This window comes from Bufo bufo, chromosome 3 (genome assembly GCF_905171765.1).
Source record: "Bufo bufo chromosome 3, aBufBuf1.1, whole genome shotgun sequence".
Classification (NCBI taxonomy): domain Eukaryota; kingdom Metazoa; phylum Chordata; class Amphibia; order Anura; family Bufonidae; genus Bufo; species Bufo bufo.
The window spans coordinates 147,748,058-147,769,945 of NC_053391.1; the positions used below are offsets into that span (position 1 = coordinate 147,748,058).

Below are 21,888 nucleotides of genomic sequence, written 5' to 3' on the forward strand. Positions count from 1 at the left end.
TGGATGGCGCTGTTATGGGGGACCTGTGGATGGCGCTGTTATGGGGGACCTGTGGATGGCGCTGTTATGGGGGACCTGTGGATGGCGCTGTTATGGGGGACCTGTGGATGGCGCTGTTATGGGGTGGGGGACCTGTGGATGGCGCTGTTATGAGGTGGGGGACCTGTGGATGGCGCTGTTATGAGGTGGGGGACCTGTGGATGGAGCTGTTATGAGGTGGGGGATCTGTGGATGGAACTGTTATGAGGTGGGGGATCTGTGGATGGAACTGTTATGAGGTGGGGGATCTGTGGATGGAACTGTTATGGGGTGGGATATCTGTGGATGGCATTGTTATGAGGTGGGGGGATCTGTGGATGGAACTGTTATGGGGGGGATCTGTGGATGACACTGCTATATGTCATCCACAGATCCCCCTCATAAGTGTCCCCCAATACACCGGCCCTCTGCTCACCGAAGTATTTATAAACGTGAATCCTTATCCTGTTATTAAGTTGAACTAACGCTGCGCTCTCCCATGTTCCCATGTTCCCCTGTATCCCCACAGCACTTACGAACACGCTTCCATAGCAGGCAGAGCGGACGGCACCAGTAACGTCACTCACTGACGTCGCGCGTCTGCTCCGCCTGCTTCATTCATAAAGTGGGCGGAGCAGGCGCTCGACGTCAGTGAGTGACGTTACTGCTGCCGTCCGCTCTGCCTGCTATTGAAGCTTAAGTAAGTGCTATGGGGATACAGGGGAACATGGGAACATGGGAGAGGGCAGCGTTAGTTCAACTTAATAACAGGATAAGGATTCACGTTTATAAATACTTTGGTGAGCGGCGGGGCCCGGTGTAAGAGTACAGTGACTGCACCGGGCCCCGCCCCTAGTTACGGACTCCAGCCCCTCCTCTCTCCCGGCTCATACATAGCAGTCTGCGATGCTGCATCTTTGCCGGGCCGCAAAGATATTCATTGCGGGCCGCATGCGGCCCGCGAGCCGCATGTTTGACACCCATGCTCTAAAGGCATTCAGTTATGCATTCAGTCCTAGAATTGCAATATGGTCCGTGGTAACGGAATCCATAACGCAATTCACCTTTTACCACCAAACGAAGCGTGAACGAATTTATAAATATTAAAATCGCTCATCTCTTATTGGGGGGGGGGGGGGGGATGAAGGTAGGAATAGTTCCTGCTCCACCAGAAGCAACTTGAGTCTAGAGTTGCTGATGAGCAGCTTTCTTCACCCGCCTAGTGAAGAAACTACTCACTACCAGCAGCTAGACATGGAGAAGGACCTGAACCAGCAGGTGGTGGCATACTTGGACAGCACCCTGCCACCCCACAATAAAGATCCGCTGAACTACTGGGCAGCCAAACTGGATTTGTGGCCGCATTTTGGACCGGTAGCGAGGGTCCAACAAGGTGAGGAGCCAGAAGTCATCCTTCTGCCGAATGGTGACAATTCGTCTATCACTACGCAAGCAAGTGAACATGCATCGGGCCATTTGTGCAAGTGACTCGGAGGGACTCCCCGTCTCCATCTCCGTTGCATACTGCCATGGTGTGTCCGGGTCCTCTGCCTCGTCTTCCTCATCGCCCTGTAGATCCTCTGGCTGCTCTTTCTCCTCCTTTCCTGTCACCTGTGTAGAAAACCCACCCATTTCACTACACATTGCTTGTGGTCCAATGTCCTCCTCCTCCAGTTCAGCCACCACAGGGCTCGTGTGGCGTGAGATCTAGGCGCCACGTCTCCAGTCCCCTGACCAGCCAGATTTACTAGCATCTGTTCCAGGACATGAAGCAGTGTAATGACGTTGTTCATCCCGTAGTCCTGGTGACTGACAAATAACGTGGCCTCCTCAAAGGGTCTGAGCAAACGGTAGGTGTCGCGCATGAGCTGCCACTGGCTGACATCAAAGTTAAACAGGGGATCATCAAGAGGTGCAGAACAGCGTGACACCGCCGTGCCCTGCACATGTGTGGTATGCTGGAGGGGCACTGTGAATTGTCCCTGCAGTGGAGGCTGAGGACACGGTGGAGGATGAGGAGGCAGAGGCGGACATTGTCGCAAGACCAACAGCGTGAGAATGTGGAGGCGGAAGCGGTGTTGCCTTACCAAGTAGCTAGTGTGGCTGTGCAGGGACCACATTCACCCAATGGGCCGTAAAGGACAGGTATTGTCCCTGACCGTAGTTACAGCTCCGCACGTCAGCGCTGCCGTGCACTTTGGCAGACACCGACAGGCTCAAGGACTGGCTCACCTTCTTTTCGACATACGTGTGCAGGGCTGGTACTGCCTTTTTGGCAAAGAAATGACGGCTTGGGACTCTCCACCTCGGCTCAGCACAAGCTATCAGTTCTCTGAAAGGTGCAGAGTCCACCACTTGGAAAGGGAGGGACTGCAGCACCAGCAACTTGGCCAAGAGCACATTCAGCTTCTGCGCCTTTGGATGAGTGCACGCATACTGTTGTCTCTTGGCTATCGCTTTGGTGATCGATTGCTGACGGAATGACTGACGAAGAGTAGGAGGAAGAGCAGGAGCATCAGGACTAGCAGATGATGGGAAGGACAGACAGCTCCCTTTGGCTGAGGTGGTAGAGCCTTGACTGCCTGAAATTGGGTGCGTGCCACTGGGTGATGCAGCGGTTGCTGCGGAAGGCTGGACCACCACATTAGAGCCACGGTTCTCCCAGGCCACTTTATGGTAACGCTGCATATGTTGACGCAGGGCCCTGGTGCCAACGTTGGCACCCTGGCCATGCTTCACTTTGTCCCCACAGATTCTACAAATGGCCATGTTCACCTCCGGCGACTTAACAAAAAACTGCCACACCGCTGAGTAGCTGATTTTACCCCCAACACTCCACACTGACTGACTGACTGCTACCTCCGCTGCTTCCTTGAACTGCTGCACCACTACTTTCCGGGTAGGTAGGCTCCTGCGTAGCGGGTGGTCTACCCCGGGCATGTTTTGGTTTTCGACCTCCCACTGCTGACTCCCGGCCACGCCAGTGACTTGCTGGTACCGCCACTGCCTCACAGGTAAGCTGCCACCCTCTTCTCCCGATGTGATGATGATAAAGCCCCTAATTCACCCGGCTCCCTAGTGCGATCTGCTACATCATCATCGAGTACTGTCTGCACGTTACTGATGTCCTCCTCAAGGCTCTTTGGGTCAGGAGCCTGACCGCTCGCAACACCAGCTCCCACGCCACTCTCCTCATCACTACTTGCTTGCATACTGGAGGAAGCAGCGGATGTCTCCTCCATATCTTGGCTGTCCTCTAGTAGCTGCTGACTGTCCTCTAGTAGCTGCTGACTGTCCTCTAGTAGCTGCTGACTGTCCTCTAGTAGCTCGTCCTCTCTGTATAGTGGAGCTGAGCCCACAGCATATAATACTTGTCTGGCTGAGGGAACAGAAAAGGACAGAGGCAGGTTGAGGACAGGTGAGGGCACAGGGCCTGCTCCCGGGCCATGCCAACTAAGAGTTGTGTCTGACGAACCCAGACTCTTGGCTGGGGGTGTCTGATGTCACTTGGGACAAAGTGGATGACTGAGTCAACCATTCAAGAACCGCTGGGTTGCCTGTCAAGACACGACCGCTAGATGACACTGGGCGCTCAGGCCTCTCGCTTCAACTCCTGCTGCCACGCCCCTTTACTCTGCTGCGACCAGTGCCTACGCCAGAAACATTTAGCCCTCAGCCACTCCCCTGTGCAGGGCCTGGCACTTCTCTGTCTGACATACTGTTAGATCAAATAAATAATTAAAAAGGAAAATGGAACACCCCAAAAGTCTGTAATTTTCTCACTTTACCACACAATGGCTAATAAGCCTTTCCCCCCCCACTAATACACGCCAAAAAGGTCTTTAGAACATATAACTGCACTGCTGAATGGCAAATGGGCCCTTATTCTTTCCCACTTATACCCGCCACAAAAGGCTTTAGAACATATAATTGCACCGTTGAACGGCAAATAATATAAATATTTTTGCCACTAATACACGCCAAAAAGGCTGTCATTTTTTCATTTCACCACACAATGGCAAATACTTTTTTTGTGCCACTAATACATGCAAAAAAGGGCTTTAGAACATATAACTGCACAGCTGAACGGCAAGTATATATATTTTTTGTTCTACTAATACATGCCAAAAAGGGTTGTAACTTTCTCACTTCACCACACAACTGCTAATAAGCCCTTTTTCCCCTCTAATACAAGCCAAAAAATGCTTAATTCATCTTGGGTTGTAGTCCCTCCCCCTTTTTGGACTGCTTTTGAACGTCCCAAGGTTTCCTGTGTCCCCCAAGGAATTGGGCGAGAAAACAAGATTTTTTTGTATAACTTACCAGTAAAATCTCTTTCTCGCTCTTCCTTGGGGGACACAGCACCCACCAATTGTTTTTGGTTACCATTACGGTTTGGTTGCCCTGACGGGTGTTTGACTTGTTGGTTCTTGTTTGGTTGATCCTTGCCTTTGTTTTAACTACTTGGGCACGCAACTGGTAGTCTCTCTCTCCAGGCTGAGGGTATAGCTGCTGGAGGAGGGGCTTAACAGTTTTCACTTAGTGTCACGCCTCCTAGGGAGCTGAGCTATACTAAGGTCTTCTGTGTCCTCAAGGAAGAGCGAGAAAGAGATTTTACTGGTAAGTTATACAAAAAATCTCATTTTTCCATCCTGCAGAGTCCAATAAGAAATGTATACGTTAATGTATAGTTTTTTTTGTTTTTTTTTCTCATCAATGGTACTCTATAGAGACAGATACCACTATATGGTATCAGTCTGAGGCGTCTGTTTTTAACGTATACGTTTTTTAATTAAAAGTATGGCAAAAACGTGATGTGAACCCAGCCTTACACATGACAAGCATGTCAGTATGGAGTGTAAATGGTAGGATAATTGGTCATCCTGGAAAACCACGATTTGTATTTATTTTTATTTTTTTTACCCTTGAGCATTTGGTGTGATAGGGTTGATTTCTATTGTTGTATATTAATTACCCTAATTTTCAGGAAAGAAAAGCAAGAGTGCAGGTAAAGAAAAAGCTAATGTGAAAAAGTCATCTGTGTCCAAACCAAGTGATATCAAAGCAATGTTTATGGCCAGTGCTGGAAAAAAAACTACAGATGTAAGTAATAAAAAATAAATTCTAAGTGTGTTAAGCATTCACATCAGGATAAGGGATATACTGTATCCTGGTCGACTTGAAAACAGTCGACCAGATAGGAATAACTTAACCAGACCGTTTTCAATAGCCATGTTGTCCTTGGTCAGATTTGAACCCAGGACCCCAGCGCTGCAAAGCACCAGTGCTAACCACTAAGCCACCATGCTGCCCACATCAGTGTTAGTCATGCAGTTTGTGGACCTTAGATTTAGCCCTCTTCTTCAGTGTGGAGGCTGACTATTGTTTAATTTCTGGCATCTCCCATTTGAAGTGGAGCGTTAGCCACACATAAGAGGTCCCTGTAATATATGCATGTATGTGCAGTCATGTCTGTCCTGTAAGTGGGTGAGGCTATTACAGTGATTTTTTTTTATTTTTATTTTTTTATTTTTTTTATTTTTCCTTCCAGTCTCTTGATATTGATGACCTATCTTCCTGATAGGTCATCAATATTTGATCGCTGAGGGTCAGACACCGGGGATGCCACTCATCAGCTGTTCCCTGCATCTTTTGGCACTGGAACAAGCAGGAAGCACGGTTCCATTCAGAGTGTAGTGGCCGCACTGGGGTACTGTAGCCAAGCTCCCATTCACTTGAGTAGCAGCTAAGCTGCAGTAACCTGGTACTGCCACAACACTTTGAATGGCGCTGTGCTACCCGTGCACAGTGCTGCAGAAAACGGCTGATCAGGGTGGGGGTGGGTGCCAGGCACTCATCGAGCAGATATCCGTGATCTGCATTTGGCCACTAATGTACATAATGATAGTATGCTGTTTAAATGTGAAAATGATTTAGCAGTATTGAGATAACCTGGGGTATCAAGACGTAATGGTTTTTGTTTTTTCATTGCAGCAGAAAGCTGTAGACTTGTCAAAAGATGATCTATTGGGCGACCTACTTCAAGATCTGAAATCACAGGTATAATTTTAAATAGTTTCTATGACAATTATTATTATTGCTCTGCACAGGACTATCGGCTATTTGCCCAAGTTGCCTAATGAGACAGCATCTTTTAAAGAATTCTAAATGGGTTTTCATAAAAAGCTGTTGGTGTTCACATGAGGAATAACACTATCTGCCAGTTACATGCCTTGTATCCTGTCAGGAGTTTCAGCCTTACATAGTTTAATCTATATAGTCTGTATTTACTGTACAATGTATCAGATCTCACTCAGACATCTGAACAACAATAAAGGCAGATTTATTTAAACTGCTTTAAAACATGTGAACTGCATGTTTGCGACTTTCTAAATGCCACTCGTACAAAAAAGTTTTTATTTGCCCCCTTTTGTGTTCAGGACTAAAAGTAAGGTGCCCATTCTTACTTTATATCAAGGAAATAAAAGGCCGTTACCAAAGTACCGTACCTCTGACTTTAATACCTTTTGTAAACTGGCGAAAGTTTCAGCAAAGTCTGTTACACTTTGTGATTTTACAGGTTGAATAAAAGACTTTCTATAAATTCTCTTTTAACAAATAGTGATTATACATTTGTTTTTTTCCCCACCTTAGCCAGCACAACTCACACCACCACCAATAATCATGCTGAAGAAGAAGAGACCTGCAGGGACACCTCTTAACCCTTTTTCTCTGCCTGCTGCATCTCCGAGTTCCATGGTAAGTGATGTGTCCCAGTCAGGCAGCCTGTCTGCTCCCACTACTTCCTGAAATATTGGTTTATTTGTTGCTTTGTATTTTATATATATCTATAAACAGGCTGCTCCAGCAGGTGTCAGAAAACCCCTTCCAGTGCGCAAGCGGGACTATGATCCTCCTAAAGTGGCCAGCTATGCCTCCACAAAAAAAATTGAGCTGAAGCAAGAACCTCACTGTAGTTCTGCAAGTACTGATAAAAATGGCGATGTGGTGAAGTTGGAAGAAACTTCAAAAGGTATTAGCGCACTTACCAGAATGCATTACTTATATTTTTTATTATATATATTATTTATTATGGACCAGTGGTTTATACCAATCCCTGATTTCCGCTGCCAGAAAGAGCTCTGCATCTCCATGCTTTCACAATGACCCCTTTTGGGGAAATAGACAAAGGTGGCGTAGAAAGTCCACTTGAACCTAGGTTTAGGCGCATAAAAAAAAAGTCACAAACGCAAGGTTTACCACTTCTGTATGACAGAAAACTGGCATAGGGGGAATGATATAAATTTTCTCTATTGTGTTCAAAAGGAATAGTTGAACTAATGCTTTTCACCTAGACAGAGTAGGAAGGCGTGGATCCACCCATCTAAAAGCAATGGTTTTTTTTGTGCTATATGAAGTGATTCCCTTAAAATTATCTGGGAATGACACTTCCATTGATCTTCCTTTAGAAGAAAAAGGTTAATAACAGGAGACAGAGTTATTGGGGAATTCACAATTTCAGATAAGACATGTTCCATCTCCTCCCAAAAGGGAGAGATAACTACAGTACGTTCCTATATTAGATGTCAAATGTCTCCTCCAGAACTATGACAATGATGTCAATCAGAAGATTGGATCCTACCCATTCTGTAAAGTCTCACCAAACTAAGATAACTATATTGGAAGATTTTATAGTTGAATCAATGTTTTATTAGCTAACGGAGATACTAGAAGGTGGGAGGACATAATGTCCTATCAAACCTCTGACAATGTAGGTCGGGGTGTTTTCCAATACATTTCACCTTGCAATGTGGAGTGTAAAATTTTAGCCTGAAAAACATAAATAGCAGAAAAAATACCTCTCAGATACTGTGGGAAATTGCGACCACAACATGAGGTAATTTAGAGGCAGGGGGCTGCCCCCAACCAAATGGCTCCCCATTTGGTTACTCAGGCAGACGGGTTTCAGGTAAAGATTCCCAGTTCCTACAGGGCCTTGCCTCAATAAAAGCATAGCATTTTTGCCATAGACTGCAATATTATTTTATTGCCTATGGTATAATCGATCCAGGGATCACATGTTCAAGCTCCCTGTGAAGAGGCAAAAAATAAAGCAAAAAATAGAATTTTTTTTATAATTACATTTTATAGGATTAAAAAGGCAGGTCACCCTTTTCTCGCTCATATCATTGGGGGACACAGGACCGTGGGTATAGCTTGCTGCTGCCACTAGGAGGCGACACTAGGCTGAAAATTGTTAGCTCCTCCCCTGCAGGCTATACCCCCTCCAGCCTGGAAAGAGCATTTCAGTTTTTAGGTTACTGTCGTAGGAGGCAGACCTCCCTGCTTAGCAGGGTGGCTCTTTTGGAAATTTTATTTTAATTTTATATTTTATTAGGTTCATGGGGCACAGATTCGCATGGCGTCTGTCTCCCTGGGAGGCTAGCCGGTGTCGGTTGTCCCACCACCTTGCCCCCCCAAGAAGACAAGTGGACCAGGGCAACCTCGCTCCCCTAGTTCCTACCAGCAATAGGGCCACCTACTCACCAGCCCCATACTGCCCGGACTCCTGATGCCTTCTGCCAGCGGTCGTTGGGTGGCCCTGCTGGGACGACATCTAAGGGCGAAGTCCACAGAAGACAGGCGAGTATTACACCCCTCTCTCCCTCCCTTAGCTCCTCACCCCTGTCTGCTGGGTAGCGATCTCCCTCCTGTGTCCTCAGATCCTCAGCGGCGGCGGTACGGCACTGCGGGGGTTAATGTCGGCAGTATCGCGGCTGCAGCGGCTCTGCTACTACGAGAGCGGTCCGATCTCTCCCTCTTCAGCGCTCTTCCTCCCCACTCCACTTCTTAAGTCTCCGGGCATCTCCTGAGGCAACATGTCTGGCGCTATATTAACCCCTTCCAGTCTCATGGCGGCTCCTAGCATGCGAGCGGGGGGGGCGTGGCTTCTGCCCGGCCATTTCCTCACATGACCCGCGCGGGGGGCGGAGCCTATTTTCCCACCGCGGCACTCCGGAAGACCTCTCCAGCGCTCCCTTGCCACAAGGACACAGGACCTGGGACTTCTAATGGTAGGAGATCGCTACCCCCTCCAGCATAGAGAAGCCACACAATGTCAGACCCAGCCAAGACCCCTCACCAGGCACCCTGCAGGACCACTTATTATGCCTGCACTTCATGTTCTGTTAAATTCCCTCGTGGCCAGTCACTCTCTCTATGCTCTGCATGTCAGGCGGCCCCACAGAGCCATCCATCCATATTGTCACAACCCACAGGAGTTCAAGACCCCTCTGGCTGTGGAGAACCTGACTGGGCAAGGTCCCTGTCCCGGGCAGTAGAAGACCTCTCCAAAGTCTCCTATTCCACCCTTTCATTACTGGGTCGTTTGGTAGAGAGATCACCCACAGTGATGCCCTCACCTTCGCAAGGTGCACAAACTAGGAGCAGGCTTACTAGCAAGCAGCCCAGATCAGGTCGTCATTCCTCTTCTGATGCCTCTGCATCCCCTCCCGTTTCCCGATCTCAGACGTCCTCCATTTTAGGTGACGCACTCTCAGATGGTGAGATTGCGGATTCAGATACGGAGAAGGACCTGGAGCAGTCTTCCCAGATTGCGTCTATGGTTGGTAGTCTGATTTCAGCTATCCGGGACACTTTCCAAGTTCAGGAGGAACTCCCCTCCACCAGCCACCAGGGAGTGTCGTTTTTGCGTACAAAGCAGACCCCTAAGTCCTTCCCTGTACACAACGACTTTTCCCTTGTTGTCGCAAAGGCTTGGGACCAGCCAGGTTTGCGCTTCATTGTCCCAAAGCGATTAGACTTGCTCTACCCTTTTCCAACTGCTTGTGTGGAAAAATGGGCCTCGCCTCCGAAGGTAGACCCACCGGTCGCTCGCCTCGCAGAGAACACGACTATTCCGGTTGCGGATGGCTCCTCTCTCCAGGACCCAGTAGATCGGCGCATTGACTCGCTATCGAAGTCTGTCTTTGCAGCCAGTGGTTCAGCCTTACGCCCGATCTTCGCATCGGCATGGGTAGCCAAGGCGGTTTCGGAGTGGGCCCTCCGTTTGAACCAAGACCTTGCGACCAATCTTCCTCCGGTGGAACTCCAGTCCTTGGCGGTACAAATTTCACAGGCAGGGAAGTACCTCTGTGAAGCGGCTCTGGACGCGGGGACGATGGTCGCCCGTTCCTCGGCTCTCGCGGTATCTATCCGCCGAGAACTGTGGCTTAGTCTGGTCGGCGGATTCATCCTCCAAAGGTAGTGACATCAGGATACAAGATAGAATTCAAATCTATCCCAGCCAACCGTTTTTTCCTCTCCCAGCCGCCCAAGGATCCAGGTCGGGCGGCTGCTTTCTTCCAAGCAGTCCAGTCCCTTCTCAAACGGGGCGTGATAATTACGGTCCCCTTACACAAATCCGGTTTACAGGTTTCTATTCAAACCTTTTCCAGGGCTCCAGATGGTGACCAAAATGGTCGCCAATGCGACTTAGAACTGCTAAATGGCGACAAGACTTTGTAGTCTTGTCGCCATTTGCGCCTAGACCCTCCGCTCGCTGCTCTGCCTCTAAGAAAAAAAGGCTTTCATCCAGCAGACAGACACACGCTGCAGACGTCTGCTGCTGGGTGAAGACCCACCCCTCAGATTACCCGGCATAGAGGGTGGGCGTGGCTTGTGCTCCCGCTTCCAGCAGTCTGGCAAGTTTTGGAGTTGAGTCTGTGCTGTGGCGCTGAGCTGCTGGAGACACTTCAACTAGGGCCGCACAGTCCACGGCTGATAACACGAGGCGAGTCACCCGTATGCAGATTTATTAGTGTTTTATAGGACTGGGTCATTATGGGGTCACAAGGAGAAGGCAGAGATCCGTAAGAACAAGTATAAGCGCCGGCTGTGCTGCTTTAACACTCGCTGTCCTGGTCTGCATAGCACTGCTGGGGTCGCATAGCATTATATTGATTTATGATGCTATGTAACCCTTAGAGGTCTGGAATGTACTGGATAACACTGACCTAATGCGGTCAGTGTTATCCAATACATTCCAGAACTGTAAAGGGTTACATAGCATCATAAATCAATATAATGCTCTGCGACCCCGGTAGTGCAGAGCTCCTGCAGACAGACTCCGGTGTGAAACCAGCGCAATCCTATCAATGCACAGACTAGTAACCATTTCTGATCATAAATCATCTAATCTATTCCCCTTATTTCACAAGACCAGTATTCACTTCCACATAGGGAATAGCAATCGGATGTCAACCTTCCCGTCAGTCCGTGTTACTGCTAGCAGAATGATGAAACGGTGGGACTCCCCCGGCCTAGGGGTTCGCTCAGCAGTCCCAAGGCACGCCAACTGACAAGGAGAGATTGCCACCTAGACTGCGCACGTTCTAGAAAAGGAGGGCGATGTCCGTGCGCGGCTCCTTACTGACACGGGGGTGATGGGCAGAGACCCCTTAACTGCTCCTTTCTGTGCCAAAGACATGTGGTAGAGTTAAAAAGAGGGAAAATGGCACTGAAGCAGCCTATAAGGGGTTAAGCACAGGCTAGTTCAGCTGCCAGAGGAGGTCCCCTAGCTTTCCTACATCTCTGCTTGCTGGCAGTGAATGGAAACCTTTAAGGTTGACATTGACAGACTGAATGTCCATGTCCAGCCACAGTTACACAGTGAGCAGCACTAGAATATGGGCGATCTTTCCTCAAGAAACAACAGCAAACAAGAGGTTTTCATTCACTGACCGGCAAGCAGAGGGGTTGAGAATAAAGAGTAAAGCTCGTGTAGTATTATATTTTTAGCTGTTATATTTTTTCTTAATGTAAAAAAAAAAAAAAAAAAGCTGCCCCCCCCACCATCATGCTGGTCCCGTCAACGCGTGATGCCTGCTGATGTGGTCACTGGTTGCAGTGGCGACTCTCAAGTGATTGGCTTTTTAAGGAGTGCAGTCTTTTTGAACCCATTCTGTGTCACATATAGAATAATACTGGTTTGAAACCCCTTAAAGAAAAATATAAAAATTACTCCTTAAAGGGTTTGGATACAGTAATTTCTGGACCTCAGACTGGCAGGACCTTTGTTGATGATCATACTTGCCTGATGCCCAGTTCGGGGTCCCGGCTCATTTGCTCCCCAGCCTTTGTTGCTTGTCTTGAGTCCCTTCATGAAAACCTCCTATTTGACGGTGTTACAGCCAATGACTGACCACTGCTTCCCATGCATTATGTTAAATGGTCATGTGATGCAAGGGGAGCAGATCTCCACCGTGGCCAGAGATTGTCTTGATGCCACTGCAGCCAAACGTTTTCATGGAGAAGCCCAAGACAAGCAGCAGAGGCCGGGAAGCGAATGAGCCGGGACCCAGCACCTAGGGATTATCAACGCAAATCTGGCTAGTCTGACAGGTCATGGAAATTAGTGTACAACTCCTTAAACTGCGTGGGCTGTAGCTTAGAAAACCCCATGCTCCTAAGCATCCCAGCTATATTATGTATTTTAAATTTGGCGACTAAAAATTTCATTTGGCTCATAAATTTTTCAGGTTAGGAGCCAATGGCTCCTTGATATTTTTTTTAGTCTGGAGCACTGTTTTCGTAGCACCCAAAAACGATGGCGATGTTCGCCCACTGCTGGACCTCAAGATAGTGAATCGCTTCCTCCGCATTCAACGGTTCAAGATGGAGTCACTCCGCTCCGTGATTGCCTCTTTGGTACAGGGAGAACTCATGGCATCGATAGACATCCAAGACACCTACTTACACGTTCCCATCGCACCCACTCATCAACGTTTTCTTCGTTTTGACATTCATTCATGTCACTACCAGTTAGTCTCCCTGCCATTCGGCCTAGCGACAGCTCCGAGAGTGTTCACAAAGGTGCTTGCCCCGCTCTTGGGTCTCCTGCGCTCCAGGGGCATCACTCTCCTCCCGTATCTAGACGATATCTTGATCAAAGCATCTACAGTCTCCCAATGCGAGGAGAGTCTTCAGATCACTTTTAGCACCCTGTCCCACTTCGGGTGGATAGTCAATCGGCGGAAATCCTGCTCATCTCCCACCACACAAATCGGGTTTCTGGGCATGATACTAGACTCAGGTGCAGCCGTGGTTCGCCTGCCATTGGACAAGAGCGTGGACATTCAGATATCTATACGCATATTACTCCAACGCCGCAATACGTCTATCCGCAATTGCATGACTGTGCTGGGCATGATGGTGGCCTCCTTCGAGGCCATTCCCTTCGCTCAATTTCACACTAGGTGTTTTCAACGAGCCATTTTGTCATCTTGGGACAAATCCCCGGATTCTCTGGATCGCCGGATCCGGCTGTCCCTCCAAACGCGTACAGCCGTCTGTTGGTGGACAGAGTCTGCGCATCTGTTGGTGGGGAAATCCTTCCTTCCAGTGATATGGACGATCATTACAACAGACGCTAGCCTTCGCGGTTGGGGCGGAGTTCTCGCCACACGGACGGTCCAGGGTGTTTGGCCTCCATCGGAGTCCAAACTTCCCATCAACATACTGGAACTCCGGGCCATTTATCTCTCCCTTGTCCATTGGACTCCACTTCTGCAGGGCCGTCCGAATAGGGGGCAGTCGGACAATGCCACAGCTGTGGCCTTCATTAACCACCAAGGAGGGATTCGCAGCCTTCCGGTGATGCAGGAGTCTGCAAAGATTTTGCAGTGGGCGGAGTCCCATGTTCCGATGATTTCGGCAGTCTTCACCCCGGGAGTGGACAACTGGACGCAGACTTTCTCAGCCGGACAACAGTGGACCCGGGGGAGTTGTCCCTCCATCCGGAGGTGTTCGAGGCCATCTGTCTCAGGTGGGGACGTCCGGAAGTGGACTTGATTGCGTCCAGGTTCAATCACAAGCGCCCGTGCTTCCTCTCTCGCGCAAGGGATCCAGCAGCACACGGCGTGGATGCTCTCGTGGAGCCTTGGGGGACAGCTTCGCGTTTCTTTACGTGTTCCCACCGTTACCACTTCTACCTCGGATCTTACGCAGAATCAGGAAGGAAGGCATCAAGACAATCCTGATCGCCCCAGACTGGCCTCGATGAGCTTGGTATTTAGAACTCATTCTTCTGCTAGGAGATGCTCCGTGGCCTCTGCCAATCAGAACCGATCTACTCTCCCAGGGCCCAGTCTTCCATCAGAGTTTAGATACGCTACGTTTAACGGCGTGGCTGTTTAAACCTTTCTGTTGAAACGCAGAGGTTTTTCTGATGCGGTCATTCGAACCATGATTAGGGCCAGGAAACCTTCCTCTTCTAGGATTTACTACCAGACCTGGAAATCCTTCTTGCGTTTCTGCGAGGAACGAGCTCTTCCTCCCAGGCTTTTCCCTTCCGACAGTTCTAGCGTTCGGGATTGGACCTGGGCATGGCTCTCAGTTCCCTCAAAGGGCAGGTCTCGGCCCTGTCCATTTTTGTCCAATGTACTCTAGCCGTCCAAAGTCCGGTCAAGACTTTCTTGCAAGGAGTAGATCATACCGTTCCCCCATATCGGCCCCCATTACATTCTTGGGACCTGAACCTGGTTCTCGGTGCACTCCAGACAGCGCTGTTCGAACCTCTGAGTGAAGTTTCCGTCCATCTACTTTCCTGGAAAGTGGCCTTTTTAGTGGCCATTACCTCTATTCGACGGGTTTCGGAACTGGCAGCTCTCTCCTACAAGGAACCCTTTTTGGTGTTTCACCAAGATAAGGTGGTTCTTCGTCCAGTGCCATCTTTTTTACCAAAGGTTGTTTCTGCCTTTCACGTGAATGAGGACATTGTTTTGCCCTCACCCTTCTCATCCGCGGGAGGTCTCCCTCCATCGTCTGGATGTAGTACGGGCCTTGAAGATCTATCTGTCGGTGGTGGCCCCCTTTAGACGCACTGATGCTCTGTTTCGTTATCTCGGAAGGCCCTCGTAAAGGTTTGGCGGCTTCAAAGGTGACTATTGCTCGGTGGATTTACTCGGCCGTTGTCGAGGCCTATCGTTCCAGGGACAAGGTTCCTCCACCCGGGATCACTGCTCACTCTACCAGAGCGGTCAGGGCTTCTTGGGCACACCTCCACCACGCTTCTGCGTCTCAGTTGTGTAAAGCAGCGACTTGGTCCTCTCTACACACCTTTACTTCATTGGCCTCGGCGGATGCTTCTCTCGGCCGCAGGGTTCTGCAGGCCTCAGTTCAGTGACTTCCATAGAGACTTGGTTTGGGAGAATTTTGTTTCCCTCCCCGGGGACTGCTTTAGGACGTCCCATGGTCCTGTGTCCCCCAATGATATGAGCGAGAAAATTAGATTTTTGTGAACTCTCCTGTAAAATCTCTTTCTTGCTTGATTCATTGGGGGACATAGCACCCACCCACATATTGTGAGGCAAGTGGGGTTCCTGTTTTGTCTGTTGGGACCTTGTGTTTGGTTCGGTCTCATGACAGTGTGCAGTTTTCTGTTGATTTTTACTTTAATTTGGTCTCTCCTACTGCTGGAGCACAAACTGAAATGCTCTCTCCAGGCTGGAGGGGGTATAGCCTGCAGGGGAGGAGCTAAGTTTTCAGCCTAGTGTCGCCTCCTAGTGGCAGCAGCAAGCTATACCCACGGTCCTGTGTCCCCCAATGAATCAAGCGAGAAAGAGATTTTACAGGTGAGTTCACAAAAATCTCATTTTCCTTAATTTGCAAATACTCATGATTTTTTTTATCGCAGTTTCAAAAAAAATGCCCGAACTATTAAAAAAAGAAAGTATTTCTCGTGAACAGTGAACACTGTAACAGGAAAAGAATCAAAATCGCCTTGCCTCCCAAATAAAAGTTAAAGGTGATCAAAAATTCATAACCCCAAAATGGTATCAAAAGAACAGTAGTATATGCGTGTGCAGGGTGATATATCTACCTTGTTGAACAAAGTCAAACACTTGCAGTATAGACCCCAAAGACAAAATGAGGGAAAAGAACAGATCACTCTACAAAAAGAGAGCCCCCAGCACAATTACCGCTCATCAGAACAAATTAGCAGTCCAAATGATTTGTGACACCCCCCCCAGAAGTTACAGAACCAAAAGTGAAAACGTGTGTTAGGCTACTTTCACACTAGCGTTTTGGCTTTCCGTTTGTGAGATCCGTCATGGGCTCTCGCAAGCGGTCCAAAACTTTTTGGGTTGGGTTTTGCCCCAATGCATTCTGAATGGAAAAGTATCCGCTCAGAATGCATCAGTTTGCCTCCGATCAGTCTCCATTCCGCTCTGGAGGCGGACACCAAAATGCTGCCTGCAGCATTCTGCTGTCCGCCTGACGAAGCAGAGCCAAATCTGTCCTGGCACACAATGTGTAAGTCAATGGGGACTGATCCGTTTTCTCTGACCCAATAGAAAATGGATCCGTCCCCCGTTGACTTTCAGTGGTGTGCAAGACTGATCCGTCATGGCTATAGAAGACCATAATACAACTGGATCTTTTCATGACGGATGCATGTGGTTGTATTATGGTAACGGAAGCTTTTTGCAAATCCGTGACGGATCTGCAAAAAACGCTAGTGCAAAAGTAGCCTGACTTGCCAATTTTTCACTTTTGACCTGACCTATAGTTCTCCAAACTACGTAGGCTTCTACTGGATGCTGCATGTTTTGTAAATGTGTTGCCATTTAGGCTCCTTCTATGGCATGTTAGGTTTGCACTCCCATTAACTGTTAAAAAGCTGCTAATTACATATAATCAATAACACTTAAACGTAATGCTTTTTTTTTTTTTTTTTACAAACATTTACAATTTGGGCATATGAGGGGATCCCTAGTGAGCTGGCTGCTTTTAAGGCAGTTTTTTTTCTGCTTCTGGGAGGAGGTACTGAGAAAGAGTTACTGTAATTGCACTTTCTTAACATCTTCTTCTGAGAAGCCATTGCAGCTTCTTAATTAGCCCACTCACTCCACAAGGAGTATCTCCACACACAATAAGGAGCAGAAAGAGAGGTAAGACTGAACATGTGTGTCCACCTTGCCACATTTACTGAGTTGGGCACAAAGTCTAGATAAACCCAAAATAATAAATTAAGGACTTGCTGTACACACGACCTCGTCTTTTGTGGCCTGCAAACCGCTGCATCAATAGGTCCGTGGTACACATGTTGAAGCAAACTATAGGACATGTTGTGTACTTTGCTGCCACATGCGGACCACAGACCCATTGAAGTCTGTGGGTCCGCACCATAATATGGCGTTCACACGTCTGTTATCCATGTTACGGTTTTGTGCATGAGGCCTTAGACAGTTATGAATATTAGAAATAGACTAATATACAAGCTGTTGGGATGCACTGATGGGGTTCATAGGGCTGCTTGAAAACCGCCAGGCAACAATATATGTTGGACCCTGTAATCATTATGTTGATTAATAAGAATTTATGTTGCAAGGTTCAAAAGCTGTTTACTGTTCTTCCAGTCCGAAAACGGCGTTGTTTCCGCCTCCATCAGAAAATTTTGTTAGTGAAAAAGCTTAGCTGCATTGTTCAGTGATGTTATTTACTGCTAGATTCTAGTGGTTATTGTACATGGCTTATCACTTCTGTACAGCTCAGTGCAATCAGTCTGTCATTTACGGTACATCCTTGTGTACTGCCCAACTGAGAGCTCATCCACAAGACAGTACTGCACCTGTGGGCTGTATAACAGGCATGTTAGCTCTGGATGTACCAACGTAAAATGGGAGTCTCATGGAGCTATAATATGGGTATGTAGCATACGGTTTTGGGGATCCATGTAATACTGTGTTTGGGAGATCTGCTTCCTGTTAGTGGCTAGCATATTATGATGTCATATGAAATGCATACAGAAGGTGAATAACAGACTTTAAATTAATAACAAGTGTAGACCACTCACTGAAAGCTACCAAAAATTTGCTAGAACTATACAACTGGCTCTAACAATACATTTAGTATAACAAGTATACCCAAATGGCTTCTCTAAAATGTTTGTTACAAGATTTATACACTAAAGCAACTCATCCAACTTATTATTTTAGCAGATGGTGATGGAATGGTTGACTTTGATGATGGAGATTTTGACGAACCCATGGAGGAGGAGAATTCAGATATAAAAGGTGACATCAGCACAACTGTTAAGGTGGAGCCAGATATTAAAAAGGAGGTAAAAGAAGAAATGGACAAAAAACCTTGTATGTAAGTATGAAATGTGTGCACACAATTTATTTTTCTCATATTAACACTTGTATTGACTGGGCTAGTCTTCTAGTATCTACTGCTCTTCTAGTGCAGAGATCTGTATTCTCCTGTCTGCACTGCATCTTCTGGTCTCAGGAGACATGTCTCGGCGCTTGCTTAGGCTACTTTCACACCTGCGTTTAGGTGCGGATCCGTCTGGTATCTGCACAGACGGATCCGCACCTAAAATGCAAACGCTGGTATCTGTTCAGTACGGATCTGTCTGCATTACTATGTAAAAAAAGTCTAAGTCTAAGTCAAACGGATCCGTCCTGACTTACATTGAAAGTCAATGGGGGACGGATCCGTTTACAATTGCACCATATTGTGTCAATGTAAACAGATCCGTCCCCATTGACTTACATTGTAAGTCAGGATGGATCCGTTTGGCTCTGTATCGCTAGGCGGACACCAAAACGCTGCAAGCAGCGTTTTGGTGTCCGCCTCCAGAGCGGAATGGAGGCTGGACGGAGCCAAACTGATGCATTCTGAATGGATCCTTATCCATTCAGAATGCATTGGGGCTAAACTGATCCGTTTGGGGCCGCTTGTGAGAGCCTTGAAACGGATCTCACAGGCGGACCCAGAAACGGCAGTGTGAAAGTAGCCTTAGTTTGAATCTGCGCTGACTGAGCAAACTTCCAGACCAGAAGATACAGCACAACTAGGAGAATACAGGTCTTGACACTAGGAGAGCAGCAGTCACTAGAAGACTAGCCCTGTCAATCCAAGGGAAGGGAGGAGAGATTGAATCTGAAGAAGGTTTAACAAACTGGTGCTCCGAGGGCTCTGGCTATCCCCTCTGTTCTTCAGTTAGGTAATTTACATATAAATAAAAATGCAAGATAAACTCTTCCAGGCTGTATGCCTGGTTTAATAGGGTTGATCATGCTGACATGTGGAGAGATTTTTCTTTTCATAGGCTCTCAGGTTCTTGCATCATGTGTTGCACATCTTTCACTGAAGAATCTTTGAGGCTGGGTTTCCATGTTCAGATTTTTTTGATGCAGTCTTTGAAGCCAAAATCAGGAATGGATCATAAACAGAACACTTGTATAAAGAAAGACTGTGTCTTATCCTCTTCATGAATATATTCCTGGTCTAGGCTTCATCAAAAAACCTGGACGTGGGAACCATCCTCAAGACCACATAGGATCAAGAAATTATCAGGATTATTTTTAGATTAAAGGTATTGTCTCATTACCCCAACCTATCCCCCATCCACATAATTTCTACTCTGCAGTCTTTGGCAGTCCCATAGAGTTAAACTTACAACCACCTCATATTATCCAAATTGTCCTCAGATCAAAAAACTGCATAAATCCTAACCAAAAGAAAGATCAATGGGACTATGACTATAAAATATGTAATAATCTTTATTAATCAAAATATATAATTTAAATACAATTGTAAGGAGAAAGAGGCACGATGGAAAATGATCCAAAAAAAATACATGGGGTACATAGATCAGATATAGCACTTATGTCACAGATGTAATATTGGGAAACCCGCCCCAAGTTCCTATATCAAGCTACATAATAAAGCCAAGTACATAGAAGATACCAAAGAGCCCTAGTAATTGCACTCCACCCGGGGAGCAGAAAAAACAAGCCCCAGAAAAATATAACAGGCTAGATATATCAAGCACTCCACCAGGGCAACAGAAGATAGAGGCCCAAGGTTGTATATCAGACTAAATATATAAAGCGGAGTACATATAAGGACTTTATAATACCAAAGGCTGGGTGCATGAATATTGCACGGAGCTATAGATACTCCATGTCACGGCACCCACTGTGACCTGGGCTCCTGGAGGAAGCTGATGGCCAGCCTCCTTCCTAGCGACTACGGGCCTAGGTATTTGGAGACCCCCCCCCCTTGTTTGGTTGAACCGGGGTTCCGGAGCCCAGGGATGGATGTTCCGGTGGAGCCTGGCCCTACAGCCATCCAATTTCCCAATTCAATACAGGCTCTCGAAACCCAAGGCCAATTACCATGGACTATCTTGGGGGAACTATGTGATGACATGGTCATTAGTTTGAGTTAAATGTGTACTGGTGTTGGATATGTGTAATTATGTTATGTTGTGTAACTTGTTTCAAAAGACTGTCAGCCCCCCCCCCCCCCCCCCTTCTGTCGTTATCTCCCATTGTACTCTGAAAGACCTCAGGACACAGGACAATGACATTTTGGCCAGGCTCCTGCTAGGGCTGTCTGGAGCTATTTTAGCAGGTGGACACCTGTGGTGTGGGGGCAGACAGAATGTCTGGGGAGGGAAAGAGGATGGGATGAGATTATAGTCTCATCTGTTCGATTTCTGTATTTAAGTCTGTGCAGTTGTTCAATAAAGCAGAATTTGTTTCACCTACACTGAGTCTCGTCCAGTGACTGGGGAAACTGGGAGCTACAGATCAGCGGTTTGCAATATATCCTGAGGAAGGAAGAATACAGAGGCCGACATACTCTTCCTGAGTACTGGGGGTCCGTCACACTCCACTTAGCTTCTAGCTGAATACATACAAAATCTAGTTAGCCCTAAAGCTGAGTACATTTGAGGGCTTTATAATACCTGAAGCTGAGTACATAAATATTGCACAGATCTGCAGATACTATACTTGACTTCTAGCTGGATATACAGTTGCAAGAAAAAGTATGTGAACCCTTTGGAATGATATGGATTTCTGCACAAATTGGTCATAAAATGTGATCTGATCTTCATCTAAGTCACAACAATAGACAATCACAGTCTGCTTAAACTAATAACAAAGAACGGGGTTAGATGTCGCACAAGGCTATCTGCAAACCAAAAAAGGTGCACCTCACCAATCGAGAACACTCACTCGATCACTATAAAATGAGAACAAAGGGGTTAAGGAGCAGGGCACTCTCAGAAATTTCGGACCATATAGAGAACCATTATAAAATATATATATTTATTGATGTACTGAATATTCTAAAACTGGAACTCGCTATAGAAAACATGTCATTTACCTACATTTAGGATTTGATATCAGTTGATATATCTAAATAGCAGCAAATTGGATCTAGACAATATTCAAATTAATAGTATACAGCCCCAACAACAGTATATCGATGGTGATGATCTAAAATAATCGAACTGAAATAAATCAAAGGTAACTATTGAGTCCACCTCTATCATTCAATGGTGTAACTTCAAAGTTCCTTAATGTTTCCCACACCAAAACCAATCCGTCCTATGGATACTAATTTTAGAACTATCCTGAGCAGAGCGGCGTCCCGCTACTTTGAAGCTTGCAAGCGATTACAAAGTTACCTTTGATCCAGCTTCCATCAAGTCAGTCTTAACCAAGCCGTGGGATATTGCTGCTCCCTGCGCTGTGCTAATGATGTTGTCGCACTACGATATCGGGAGCTTTCTCGTGCATAGCATTGGGGGACACAGCACCATGGGTATACGTCCAACTACCACTAGTTTTTTTTGAAAGAATCTTTTGTTTTTTGCCTGCATCAATAACCTGTCATTAAATTTTTGTTGGGATTCTTTCCATTTATCTCTAGTGACATCTTGTGGTTGCAGGATATAATCCGCCTCTGCTGCCTCTACTTCCATAATTAACTTCCTTGTGTGCGCCCTAGATTCACTCTTTTTCCTGTTTACTTCTGCTATAAGCAAGCCCCTCAAAAACGCTT

General features: G+C 47.0%; 1 protein-coding gene across 3 annotated transcripts in view; it reads left to right on the forward strand.

Moving 5' to 3' along the window:
- The window catches only part of POLA1 (DNA polymerase alpha 1, catalytic subunit), a 450,237-nt gene that overhangs the window by 45,040 nt on the left and 383,309 nt on the right, over nt 1–21,888 (forward strand). The window contains exons 5-9 of one of the 3 annotated variants that reach the window (XM_040423702.1): nt 5,006–5,121; nt 6,013–6,078; nt 6,673–6,777; nt 6,877–7,051; nt 18,018–18,174. In XM_040423702.1, coding sequence (XP_040279636.1) covers nt 5,006–5,121; nt 6,013–6,078; nt 6,673–6,777; nt 6,877–7,051; nt 18,018–18,174 — 619 coding nt within the window. The remainder of the gene's footprint in view (nt 1–5,005; nt 5,122–6,012; nt 6,079–6,672; nt 6,778–6,876; nt 7,052–18,017; nt 18,175–21,888) is intronic. The other 2 variants (XM_040423703.1, XM_040423704.1) reach the window with 2 other exon arrangements.